Here is a 13,917-nt window from a genome sequence, read left to right as displayed (position 1 = left end):
CCTGAGCCCAGGGGTTTGAGACCAGCCCGGGCAACTTAGTGAGACCTCATCTCTACAATTAAAAAAAAGATTATTTGGGAGTGGTGGCACTCACCTGTGTTTCCTGCTACTTGGAAGGCTGAGGTGGAAGGCTCACTTGAGTCCAGCAGGTCAGGGCTGCAGTGGCTGTGAGTATGCCACTGCATTCTAGCCTGGTTGACAGAGACTCCAACTCAAAAAAAAACAAAAAAACAGTGGGTTTTTGAAAATTTCTTTAAAAAAATTTTTAAATATGTGGAAGTTAAAATTAAATTTTAATTTTAAATTCAAGGTTAGGTGTACACATGTTTATTATGCAGGTACCCTTGTTGATGAGGTGTCTCCCCCCCGCCCCTGGCAGTTTCACACGACTGCCAATGGCTTTCTTATAGTATTACGATAGTTGTTCAAGTTCTGCTTGTGAGTGAGAACATGTGATACTTGCTTCTTTGTTTCTGTGATAGATCACTCAGTATTATAGCCTCTAAGTTCATTCAAGTTGCTGCAAAGTTCATAATTTTGTCCTTTTATGACTGCATAATATTCCATTGTGTATATGTACTACATTTAAAAAAATCCAGTCCTCTTTTGATGGACAGCACAGTTGGTTCCATGTTTTTGCTATTGTGAATAATGCTGCAATAATATTCTTAAAAACTAGAAAATTCAAGTATCAACATATTTTGTTATTAGGACCAAGAACCTAAAAGATTAAAAACAATCCTGTTGAGTATACTCTGTAAGCCAATGAACAATGTAGCATGCTTTTTCAATCTATATATATTTTTTACAACATTATACAAATATTTGATTCACTTGGATAAAGGAGAATCAATTTAGTTTTGTGAACGTTTATTTATTCTCTTCAGTTACAGGATTGTGAACTCTGAAAACCTCTCTGAAACTTAGAAACTCAGAAAGTTCACATTATGAAATGTTGATATCTAGTCACTGTTTTCAACAATGAACATTACAGATTTATCCCTTTCATCTTCTTTTTTCAAAATGAGTTTGAAAAGTTGTCTCTCTTTTTCACAAGCTAGATAATATCCCTTGTATGATGAAGACTCAAATTGCAGCATATTATCATGTCCTGGAACACTTTTCAGGATGAATATTATGTCACTTTTTGTATCATTGATCTCATTAGGAGGACTGATTTCCTGTAGAGAAAAAAAACCATTACCTAATTATTTTAGGGCATGAACGATTTGCATATATGCACTTTATTTCAAAGTATATTACCACGCAGAATGAAAGTAGTTCTTCTTCTCAAGAGTTAAGAAAAAGCATCTCTGAACAGAGCAATAGTGATCTCCTCTGCTTCTTATAGGAAATAGCCACAATGCTTATTCTAGGGCTAAGTCTGGAGTCCTATATAGCCCTGCTGTATTGGCTCAGTCTCCCTGCCAAGCACTCTGGTGACACAGTAGTTTTGAATTTCTGTTCTGAATGTAATCTACTTGGCTGGGACCTGCCATGGAAGGCCAAATGCTGATTCCTATATCTTTCAGTCACAGAATTGGGTCTTGTGAGAAATAGTTAGAGTACTTGAAACTCTCTCTCTTCTGGTCATCCAATTGCCAATACTGCCTGCACTTCTAATATTGTGTCATGTCTACTTTTCAGGATGGACCAGAATACGCTGACATCACCCAAAGTTCTTCCATATTAAGCCTGGAACCAGTAGACATTTGGGCTTATGATCCTAAGGACCAGAAGAAAGAAACCTAGAATTAAAATGGCATTTCATCCTCCTCCTAAGATGCCTGAAAGACTTTAGAGGGTACCTCCAACTTCTCAATCAGTTATGGAACTGACAGTCATAACTCTTGACCATTGTTGTCCTTTAACAACAAGTAAGCATCCTAAGTTGATGACAGCAGAAACTATTCCCCCATAGGCATCTACTTCTGCCTGTGTCTTCTGTATGCCACAATTTAGGAAGAGTCCCTAGCTGTAAGAATCAATTTGGGACTAAGCTGTAGTTTAATGTAGAAGTGAGAAATACTCCTTAGTTAAAACTTCAAAAGCTCTAGTAACATTACAGAGGAAGATGAACTAGCATGGAAAGTTATGGTTGAAGAGAGATTGTTGATAGATACAACAGGTGATCTCTTTAATCACAGTTCAATGTCATGTTTCAGAATAGAGGCAAGGAAATCCGAGGGCAGTAACTTTCTTAGTCTTGATGTTGACCACTTATTATCACTGGGAAGGCACACAGCAAATGGTTGTAGAAACAATCCCAACAACCTTGGAGAATCCTAACAGCAGTTCTTTATTGGCAAATTTCTGGTCAGAAAGAGTCTTCTCAATGCGGGATTCTCCTACAAAGCATTGTCAATTTGTAAGCACCCCTGGTTACAATTGGGAGGAAAGTTTTCTAGGTCAGTCTGTAGCTATAGTTTATGGTGGCTTATCTATTAATAATGAAGAAGCTAGAGAGAAATAATAGAAAACAATGAGAATAACAGAGAAAAAATAGTGACCAGAAATAATTTATACTTGGCTTTGAGATAATTACAGTGTTATTTTTACAGCTGTAATTTTTTGTTCATTTTCTTCTATTAGATTAACATTAAAAATAACATACATGAACTGGAAGCTGAAGATTGCATCCAAGACTTAGGCTAAGGGGCAGGAACGAAACAATTAAGGATTAAAATATTTTCATCACAATTTACAAAGGAGTGGACTTATAGAAGGATAATTAGCTTCATTCTATGTAGCAAAACTTATTCTGGAAAGTCACATGTTATTCTTAAATAAACATATGCATTCTGTATTATTATTTATATAAACTGGATATTCAGAAGATGTAGGTTATGAAACAAGTAATCCCTGTGACAGAATCAGAAAAATCATAATGTTGTCACAATAGGTAAAGAGTGTGATAATTTTTACTAACTATTCATGTTAATGGTTCTTTGCTTCCTGTTACTCCTGTCTAGACAAAAGGTTGGACTGAGGATATTTGAGTTTTCTCATTTTGTCTATTCATATGATAGAAAAACAAAGTTAGGCTCTGTCTTACCTTAAAGGAAAGATGTTTGTTCTCACAGGAGAGAGTTGAGGTGTTCTTATACTTCACAGAGATGGCCACAGCCATACCTCTGGCATCGCTATCTTTATACATATGTATCCTAAATACGGTCTGCTCTTTATTATCTGAAACAAACATTAATAAGTGAGAACACGAGTTAGAAGAATTTTTGCAAAAAATATTTGTGGAAATTTAATCAAAGAATAGTCCTTGATAGACTCTGTTCTCAGTCCTGCACTCTGAGATTTGGCCAGTTAGCAGGAGACTGTATAGTTGGTCAGAAATTCTTTAAGACATATTTAAACATTTGTTATAACACACATGCAGCAACTTGGTTTTTTTTGAAAGCAAATTAATTTATAAAAAAAAAAAGAAAATGTACAGAGAACTTGGAACAGAAGAAAGGTGCTAAGTTGCAGAGGAAGAGAAACCCTGGGATGTGGGGAACACAGGGACTGGTGGGAGGAACTGAGGAGAACTGCTGTGGAGCATGGACTCACATCATGCAGCAACTTTTTGAGTGTTTAAAAATTTTTGTAAATTCTAAAAGAGTGTCTTCAACTTTTGGCTAAATAGAATATTAAAATATCTTTAAGGCAAAAATTTAGTATTTTTCAAGAATGCAGGCCGGGTTCGGTGGCTCAGCCTATAATCCCAGTACTCTAGGAGGCTGCAGTGAGTGGATGGATTGCCTGAGCCCACAGGTTCAAGACCAGCCCAGGCAACTTGGTGAGACCTCATCTCCACAATAAATAAAAAATTAGCTGGGTGTGATTGCGCGCATCTGTAATTCCAGCTACTTGGAAGGCTGAGGCAGAGGGATTGCTGGAGCCCAGCGGGTCTACGCTGCGGTGGGCGTGAGCATGCCACTGCACTCCAGCCTAGGCAACACAGTGAGACTCCAACTCAAAAAAAAAAGACTATTCATTGTTTCACTTCAGCTTAAAATGCTGATATTTGAAATTCTTACTTTGGAAGGCACAATAAATGCAATCATTTTCCTTTCTTTTTTAAAGTTCTTAAAAAAAAAAAAATTAGCGTCGGGGCCTGCTATGTTGCCCAGGCTGGAATGCACTGGCTCTTCACAGGCATGATCACAGTGTACTACAGTCCCAAAGACCTGGCCTCAAATGATGCTCCTGCTTTAGCCTCTGGAGTAGGTGGGATTACAGATGCATGCCACTATGCCTGGCCACTTAATTTCCTAAGGTACTCTAAGCTCCAGGGGGAAGACAGACTCATTTGAAATGCACGTGTATTTTTTTTGCTTGTTTGGAAAACCCTATCAGCATTTTCAGTTAGAACCAGCAGGAATTAAGGCCCCAACTAGAGATTTCATTCAGCTAATGCAGTTACAATGAAGGGACTGGTGATCCAAATTTAGGTGCAAGGTGGCGCAACCCCTAGCAATGTCTGCATTGCATCCGAGTTTTCATCCCAACTAAAAAATATGGATGCCTTATAAAGTTTCTTGTAAGTAAAATTATTACTCCTGTAACTTTTCATCTAAGGATAGGAACAAGCATAGAAATATGTAGGCAGTAAAATGAAGTAGGAAGTAGCTAGTCATTTCTGTGTTTGAAAATAAAAAGAAATACCTTTACAATCAGAATCAGTCATCTCCTCAAATACAGGATGATTTCCCTGGTTAATGAAGAGAACTTGGTTGTTCAAATTTCTTATGATTGAGCATTTATAGTCAAGCTTGCCAAAGTAATCTGATTCCAGGTTTTCTACAAGATACATTAGATTTTTAAAAAGTATTTTTTTCTTAACCTACAATTAATTATACATTTCAGCTTTCAAAAACTTTTAACATTACAATCTTCTGTTCCAGAAGCAGCTATGATAAGACTGCCTATTGTTCTGTGACCTACTTCCAAGGGCACACTCAATTTCTTGTTACCACTCAGAACTGCTCTACTCTGTCAACTCCAAATAGCCTACTTTTTGACCAGTCTTTTTGACAAAACCTTGGACTCAGGATACCCTTTCGGTTTTCTTACGTGTCCTCCAGGCTCCTGATTCTTATATTTCCTCCCTCTTTAACCTCTTCTGCCTTCCCTTCCTTCCCTATGCAGCTGGTTCCCATGGTTCATCATTTCATCTACCATCCTGCCACTATTTTAAATCCCTAACTTATTTGTCTTTCTGCTACAAAACTTCAAGCCTGGCTGCTGAGCGCTGCTGGTGAACAATTATGCAAACGCTCCAATAGGTGCCATTACAAGCACACCAACCGTCAATACTTCTCTCATTTTCCAGTTCAGCGCTCTCTTCCATAGTTTGTAGATGCAATCTCAAATCTTCTTCACTCTCTTCAGGACCTTTCTACCATCACCTCTGCTCTTACTTTCCACAAATGATTTCCTGCTACTCCAGGGACAAACTTAACTCTGGCATCACCAGTTGCTTCTTCTACCCCTGTTGTCTCAAGGGAACGTGATGGCATCCCTGCTGGTATCTAAGGTTGATCCTATCTGTGCTCTGTATGTATCCTCTACTGAGACCTTGATTTACCCACCATCTCCTTTCTTCTATCAGCCCAGCAATTCTACTTTCTGGATTTTATCCTAAAGAAACAATCAGACAAATGTGTTAATAGTTTTGTACCAGAATGCTTATGGGAACACTGTTAATAATTTAACAACAAACTGAAAGCAATGTGAATGTCATCAAAAGGACAAAGATATGCCCTTACTATGGGATGTTATGGATTTAATTGTAATTATTCATTGCTGTGGAAAGATGTCCATATGTATTACCAACTAAAAAAGCAGTTTAGGTATAGCATAATCTCCTTTAATAAAATTATAAGCATTTATATATATTAATAAATTTAAAGAAGTATAAAAATACTACGTCAGAATGATGGTTATTATTTCTGGGTGATTTTTATGTTTTTCTTTTTCTTTTTTTCTTTTTTTTTTGAGTTGGAGTCTTACTCTGTCGCCCAGACTGGAGTGCAGTGGCCGCTTCTGGCCACTGCAGCCTCGCCTGCTGGGGTCCAGTAATCCTTCCACCTCAGCCTTCCGAGTAGCTGGTATTATAGGCATGCGCTACCATGCCTGGCTGATTTTTTTGATTTATTGTAGAGATGAGGTCTCACTGCCCAGGCGGGTCTCGAACCCGCGGGCTCAGGCAATCTACTCACCTCAGCCTCCCAAAGGCGCGGGATTACAGGCTGAACCACTGAGCCCGGCTTATTTTTCATGTTATTATCATTATTTATTGCCTGAATTAGTTATAACAAACACATTATTTTGATAATAAAAAAGCATAAAGCTCTTCATTTTGAGATTTAAAGCTCCTCCATCCATCTTATCTCACTCTGTAGCAGCAATCCTGTTTCCTCCTTTTAACAGACATCCTTCTGGCAAGAATTGTCTGTATCCTTCTCTCACTTTCCACTTACTGCAATCTGCCTCTGCCTCCATTTCTCCACCAAACTGCTTTCACTGAGATCACCAAATTCCCTGTTGCTAAATCCAATAGCTGCTTTCAGGCCCTCGATGATCAAGGCTGCAAATTTCAACACAGTGCTTTTCACTGCCATCTTGAAATTGCCCTCCTGAGAGTCTGTGGCATTCTCTTGGTTTTTCTTCTTCCCTTTTGCTCTGTTCTTTATTAACTTCTCTTTCTACTACATCCTTTAAACATAGGCATTCCTTAAGAGTTTAATAATTGGCTTTTACTCTCTCACTCCACATATTTCCTCTGGTTTGTCTTTTTATTTCTATAGTTTCAGATGCCATTTCTAGGCATACTGGATCCTATGATTAGGTTCACGAATCATTCTAGAAAAAGTGCTATATAACTCATTGCTGAATATCATTATGATCACCTTCAAAGTACTCCCCTTGGGAAGCTATGCACTGATGTCGCCAGTGCCTAGTCTACCTGTCAAAGCAATTTTGGAACTCTTTTTCTGGAATGGTCATCAAGGTCGTCATTGTTATTTGTTGTGGTCTGACAATGAAGTTCATGAACTTGCCGAAGTGCACGTACATTGGGAGCACTGTACAAATAACTGTATTGAAATATCCTCCCCACTCACCTAATCTGGCCCTCAATGACTTTTTTCTTTACCTGAAGATAAAGGAAATATTGAAAGGAAGATATTTGATGACATTCAGGACATCAAGGATAATATGATGACAGCTCTGATGGCCATTCTAGAAAAAGAGTTCCAAAATTGCTTTGACAGGTAGACTAGGTGCTGGCATGGATGCATAGCTTCCTAAGGGGAGTACATCGAAGTGAGTGTAGTAATATTCAGCAGTGAGGTATATAGCACATTTTCTAGGATGAGTTCACCTCTGACTCTAGCCTAATTCTTGTCCTGGGCTCAGTAACCCATGTACAAGAGTTTACTGGACATCTCCACAAGGATGTCCCACAGACATCTCAAGATCCAAAATAAAATTCATCATCTATCTTCCTCTTCTTATACACCAAAAAATGCTCTTCCTCCAGTGTTTCCTATACCACCAAATGGCACAAATTGCCTAAGTGAAAAATGTAAGCATCATCTCTTCTGATTCCCTCTCCATCCTTTTCCAAATCCAACCCCAAATCATGTTGTATTGATTCAAGTATTTCTAAAATCCATTCACAGCTCCTCATCAGTACTCCACTGTGCCTAACTTAATTCACAGCACCATCGCTTCTTAACTGACCCCCTCTTTTTGACCTCCAGCCGCGAACCATCAGTTATTTATACTGAAGTTAGAGAATATTTTTTTAAATGCAATAATGTTATTTCTGAATTTTAAAGAGGTACATGGCCGCTCACAGGAAAGATTTTATTGGTGTGGTCATGTGACTAAATTCTAGTCAACAGAATATGAGGGTACTAATGTGTACAACTTCCAAGTAGAGTCTTTAACAGGAATGGGTCTGTCTTCCTCTTATCTTGACCCTTTCTTGATAACTGGGATAGAGACTCAGGAAATAGGATGATCTTCAGCTATGGGAATTAGATCAAAACTAGGAGATGATGGAATAACAAGACCGAAGAAACCTGAGATCCCAACTTTGTCAGGTGGCATCCAGTCATACTAATCCTGAACTGCCTGCTTAAACTTTAAGATAAGAATTTTTAATCTTACACAGCTACTATATTTCTGGATGTCTTGGTTACAGAGAACTAATCTTTATCCTAACTAATAACACTGTGCTTAATGAATCCCTATTATCTCCAAGATCAGGTCCCAATTTCGCATTTTGGAATAAGAGCCATCTGTTAAGAAGCAATGATTGTGCCCTATTTGTCACTCCATTTTTTCTCATCATTCTTCTGCTCCCGGTCTACTTCCGTCCTGAGTTACTCTTAATTCATAAATGCTATGCCTTCTTTCAGATTTTATCCTCTAAGCATGGTCTGCTTGCCCTATCCATTCCGATTTCCTCTACTTCCAGAATTCTCTGCCCCTGGAAGCCTCCCAGGTTTCTTCCCAAAGCATTTCTGAGAGGAGGTTGAAAGAAGATGTTACTGATTTTGGGCAATTCTGATGCCTCAACCCCCCTTTCCTATGTCCTCCAGAGAATTCATGACTTCCTCCTATGTAACAGGCAAATTCTATTTCATAGATTCTAAGCAGGATAATTTCCTAAGGTGCAGAGAAACATATTTTGCTGGAAGTTCTTCTTCATATCTCTTTTGGTCATCTTCATTGAGTTCACATTCCTTTGAGGTCAGATTAGCTTCCCAAATAGATTGGTACTATGTGGACAATTTCTCCCAGCTGATAATAATGATATAGATGTGTCTCAAGTAGCCACTTAATTTGCAAAGAAAGTGAAATAAATTTATACTTTACCATCATCTTCAGCTAAGGAGGAAAAAGAGAAAAACAAAATATGTTAAATCTATATTTCAACTCAGAACTTCCTCTTGCTGTACCCTTTTACTACTCTTTGCTGCTGCTCCCCATTATTTAACCCCTGTTTTACTGGTGTTGGTCTTTGTTGGCTTTCATCAGACTATTATATAATCCAAAAGGCCATGAAATGAAGCTTATTAGACTCAATGTGTTCTCAAGTAAGTTAGATATAAAGAACTGAGAGTTTAAAAATATCAATATGTAGATTAAAAAGAAATTTTATAAAGCGATAGATTTTACTCTTACATTTATTGCTTAAATGAAAAGTCACCTAAGGATTTTTTATGAGTTTCAAAAGAAGGAAAACTTTCCAATGAAGCCAAATTGCTCAGAATATTAATCATAAAATACATTTTTGCTTGTCAAACATATATAAAAATGGTATAGTTCATGGAACTCTAGATTTAGAAAATCTCTTATATAATTTGTTAATTTGCTTTGGGAAATTGTATTTCCTCAATGTACCCAGTTTTGCAGGATTTTCATAATATGCACTTGCTGCCACCTGAGAGTGGGTTACTGCTAATTAGAGTGCCAGGCCGTGTGGTGGGACAAGGTGCTGGGACCCTGGACATATTATGGTTAACTTCTAGAGGTAAAAAAAAAAAGTTTTTTTTAGAGAAGAGTCATTAATATTACAGTGGAATTTGGTAACAAAAAGGAGCCACTTAATAGTTCACCTTACAGCATCTTTTCTAGTTGAATACATTTATCTGAATTGGTATTTGTTCTATGGCTTTAGACTTACCTATAAAGTAAAGTGTATTGTTAATAAGTTTCATTCCCACAAGGTTGATGAAATTGTCTTCTGCTAGTTCAGCAGCCATCTGTATTCCTAATGAAAGCAAAGAGCTATCTGTTAAGAAGCAATGATTGTACCTTTTACATAAAAGAAACTTTTTACTATTACCTAGTAAATTTAGGAGTCAGTTTATCATCTAGTATACTGATGAACAATCTGGACATTTGCTAAATACCAGGAAGTTCAGCTTATGAATACCCATGTTTAATGTTCTCTTACAAATCATCAGATATTTGGAATTCAGAAAGGATTTATCATTAAACAATATTATAAAGAGTGGATAAATGTCCCACTATTAAACTGAATTATTATTCTAGTATAACTTGGAGGAACAGAAATATATTATCAATATAAATATAGCTGCATCTGAGATGCCAGAAACATACCTAATCCTGTCCTTTAACCAGGGACTGGTTACATCCCTGTCTTTCAACCAGTGGGTTCTGTGGGTGGGAGGCTGAAGGTTCATAATTTCATTTTCAAAGTGCTAAAGGTGAACAATGATAAAAGTGGTATTTCCATCTGGGGGGTAGGGGCAAGATGGGAGACAGCTGTAGTATTCTGGCATTTGATGGCCCTCTTTCTCCCTGAGCAGCAGTGGCTTCTGATCTGGAGTCTGGATTATACTATGTTTTTTACACAAGTAAAACATATGTACAATCTTGCTGTTAAAAAAAAATCAAGTAATACAGGATTTGAAAGCATTAAAAATGCTATTAGTTTGGTGCAAAAGTAATTGCAGTTTTAGATCATGAATTTTAAATCTTTATACCTAGGCTTAAACGCAGCTTTATTAATCAAAATAGGAACCGTCATAATCAACACATTTTTGCCAATGAGAAATAAGTTTGTTTATTCCTGTAGCATAAAAGTCCGTGCTTCAGGATTTGATGAACTCTTGGAAAGCATTTTCTGCATCCTGCTGGTTGTGGAAGCGTTTTCTCTGCAAAAAGTTGTTGAGATACTTGAAGAAGTGGTAGTCAGTTGGCAAGAGATCAGATGAATATGGCAGATGAGGCCAAACCTTGTAGCCCAATTTGTTCAAGTTTTGAAATGTTGGTTCTGTGATGTGCGATTGGATGTTGTTGTGGAGAAGAACTGGGCCCTTTCTGTTGACCAGTGCAGGCTGCAGGCATTGGCATTGTAGTTTTCAGTGTGTCTCATCAACTTGCTGAACATACTTCTCAAATGTAACAGTTTCACTGGGATTCAGAAAGCTGTAGTGGAACTGGCAGTAGACCACCAAACAGTGACCATGATCCTTTTTGGGTGCAAGTTTAGCTTTGGGAAGTGCTTCAGAGCTTCTTCTCAGTCCAGCCACTGAGCTGGTCATCACCGGCTGTTGTATAAAATTCACTTTTCATTGCACATCACAATTCGATTGAGAAATGGATGTTGTTGTGTAGAGAAAGAGAAGATGACACTTCAAAATGATTTTTTAATTTTTGGTTAGCTCATGAGGCATCCACCTCTTGAGCTTTTTCACCTTTCCAATTTGTTTCAAATGTTGAACTGTAGAATGGTCAACGCTGAGTTCTTCAGCAACTTCTCAGAGGATCAGCTTCGATGATTGCTCTCAGCTGGTCATTGTCAACTTCAATGGCCAGCCACTACACTCCTCATCTTCAAGGCTCTTGTTTCCTTTGCAAAACTTCTTGAACCACCACTGCACCGCACATTTGTTAGCAGTTCCTGGGCCAAATGCTTTGTTGATGTTGCAGTTGTCTCCACTGCTTTATGACCCATTTTGACCTTGAATAAGAAAATTGCTCAAATTTGCTTTTTGCCTAACATCATTTCCATAGTTTAAAATAAATATAAAATAAGCAGCAAATAATTAGTCATTAGTAAAAAAAATAAAGTGAGAAATGTGCATTGAAATGATGTATAACATAACCAAATTAAGAATGTATTCCAATATCAAATGGCAAATTTCAACTTGCAAAAACCGCAATTATGTTTGCACAAACCAAATACTTTTGCTTTTCTCCCCTACCCCACCCTACGCTGCTCCAACATGGTGTGTATTCTTTCAGAATTTTGTCATAGAGTAGGGGTTCTATGAAGGTCTGATAATTAGGTTCATGAACCATCCTAGAGAAAGTGCTACATACCTCACTGCTGAATATCACTATGGTCACCTTCCAAGTACTCCCCTTGAGAAGCTATGCACCAATGCCAGTGCCTAGTCTACCCATCAAAGCAGTTTTGGAACTCTTTTTCTGGAATGGCCATTGGAGCTGTCATCGTTATTTGTTGAGGTCTGATCATTAAGTTTGTGAACTTGCTACTGTGAGCTTACATTGTCAGTACTGTACAAATAACTATATTGGAACACCCTCCCTACTCACCTGATCTGGCCCCTAGTGACTTTTTCTTTACCTGAAGACAAAGAACATATTGAAAAGAAGACATTTGATGACATTCAGGACATCAAGGGTAATATGATGATGGTTCTGATGGCCATTCCAGAAGAAGAGTTCCAAAATTGCTTTAATGGGCGGACTAGATGCTGACATGGGTGCATAGCTTCCCAAGGGGAGTACTTCAAAGGTGACCATAGTGATATTCAGCAATGAGGTATGTAGCATTTTTTCTAGGATGAGTTCGTGAACTTAATTGTCAGACTTCGTATAGCTGAAAAATCTGTGAACTTGAATGTGAAAAAAGCTACATATTTATTTTCACCAACTTCTAGCTGATATGTAGCAGCCTTCATTATTAGTTTTAGGAAAAAAACCACAGTATTATTATTAGTACCTGTGACTCTATCACTAATAGAAATATCTATTTCCTATTGTGTTACAGTTGCAGTGATCTTGAAATATGGTTTAAGCTCATCACTACTTTGAAATTACAGAACTTATTAGTTCCACCAGTAGATCTTTTTATTTCATGTGTTAATAAAAAAAAACACATAGGAGGGGGGACTCCCAAAAAACCATAATTATCTTTTGAAAGGCGGGTCCCTTGTAGTATACCTGGAATTTGTTCCTCTGGATCAAAAGGTCAGCCAAAGTTTTTATTTGGAAGTTTTGGGAAGGTTGCGTCATGACTTGCCGAAGAAACATCCTGAGTTATGCCCAACAGGTGACTGTTTCTTCCACCAGGACAATGCAGCTGCCTACACTGAGCTGAGTGTTCAGCAGTTTTTGACCAAAAATGGCATGGCTTCCGTACCTCACCCTCCCTATTCACCTGATCTTGTCACAAGTAACTTCCCCTCCCAAGAAAAAAGTCCTCAAAGGGGAGCGTTTTGCCAATGCAGAAGAGGTGAAACAAAAAATGATAGAAGCACTAAAAGTTATCAAAATAATCAAGTTCAAAAACTGTTTTGAGTAGTAAGAAAAGCATCCCAATAGGTGTACTGCATCAGACAAAGAACACTTTGAAGGTGACTGAAGTTTAAACATGTAAGAATAAATATACATTTTTGTATAAATAAATTCTGGGGGTTTTTTTGGGTCCCCTCATATATATTACACAAAATTTGTTTACAAATTAAATGATACCTAGGAGAAGGTTTATAAATCTGTGCTCAAATTTTTTTCTAACATAATCTGAAGCCAAACATGTATGGTAGAGTAAGCAGGAAATTAAAACTCAGTTGAGGAAACTTATTCCAAATTAAGTTAACCCAAATATTTGTTAGTTGGTGGTTTAACAGTTTTATTTAGGTTTAGGCCCTTATACCCACCATTATTAAATCTACTTTATCAAATAAAATAATAAATTTAAATAAAATAAATTTATTTAATAATAAATATTTTAATTTACAGTGTGTTTTTTTCCTTTTTGTATGAAACAGATTTATATATCCAGCTTAAAAGGCAAATGTAAACATGCTTTCTTAAAGACGCTTCATAAGCTGTTTTTTTTTCAGTGAATTTAAGTGTTTAACAAAGATGTTATTATAACTTATTTCTTTCTGCATTTGAACTTATTAAGACAAGTTTACATATCCAGCTTTTTGTATTTGTATTTTATTTGTATACATTTATGGAGTATGAGTGTAATTCTGTTACATGGGCATATATTGCATAGTGGTGAAGTTAGGGCTTTTAACGTATCTATCTTTGGAATAATGTACTTTGCACCCATTAAGTAATTTCTTTTCTTTTTTTTTTTTTGAGTTGGAGTCTCACTCTGTCGCCCAGACTGGAGTG

The 13,917-nt window shown here is 37.2% G+C and overlaps 1 protein-coding gene across 2 annotated transcripts in view; it reads right to left on the bottom strand.

Moving 5' to 3' along the window:
- Positions 1 to 962: 962 nt before the first annotated feature.
- The window catches only part of IL18 (interleukin 18), a 22,732-nt gene continuing 9,777 nt past the window's right edge, over positions 963 to 13,917 (bottom strand). The window contains exons 2-6 of one of the 2 annotated variants that reach the window (XM_008065572.1): positions 9,698 to 9,784; positions 8,887 to 8,898; positions 4,663 to 4,797; positions 3,056 to 3,189; positions 963 to 1,181 (exon numbers count right to left, since the gene is read on the bottom strand). In XM_008065572.1, the coding sequence (XP_008063763.1) occupies positions 963 to 1,181; positions 3,056 to 3,189; positions 4,663 to 4,797; positions 8,887 to 8,898; positions 9,698 to 9,776 (579 nt within the window). In that variant the 5' untranslated portion in view covers positions 9,777 to 9,784. Of the gene's footprint in view, positions 1,182 to 3,055; positions 3,190 to 4,662; positions 4,798 to 8,886; positions 8,899 to 9,697; positions 9,785 to 13,917 lie in introns of those variants that run through there. The other variant, XM_021716295.1, reaches the window with a different exon arrangement.

Source organism: Carlito syrichta, unplaced genomic scaffold, assembly GCF_000164805.1.
Source record: "Carlito syrichta isolate Samal-C Ts95f unplaced genomic scaffold, Tarsius_syrichta-2.0.1 Scaffold308670, whole genome shotgun sequence".
NCBI lineage: Eukaryota > Metazoa > Chordata > Mammalia > Primates > Tarsiidae > Carlito > Carlito syrichta.
Note: the sequence above shows the minus strand (reverse complement) of the source record. Positions and strands in the feature narration are given on the sequence as shown.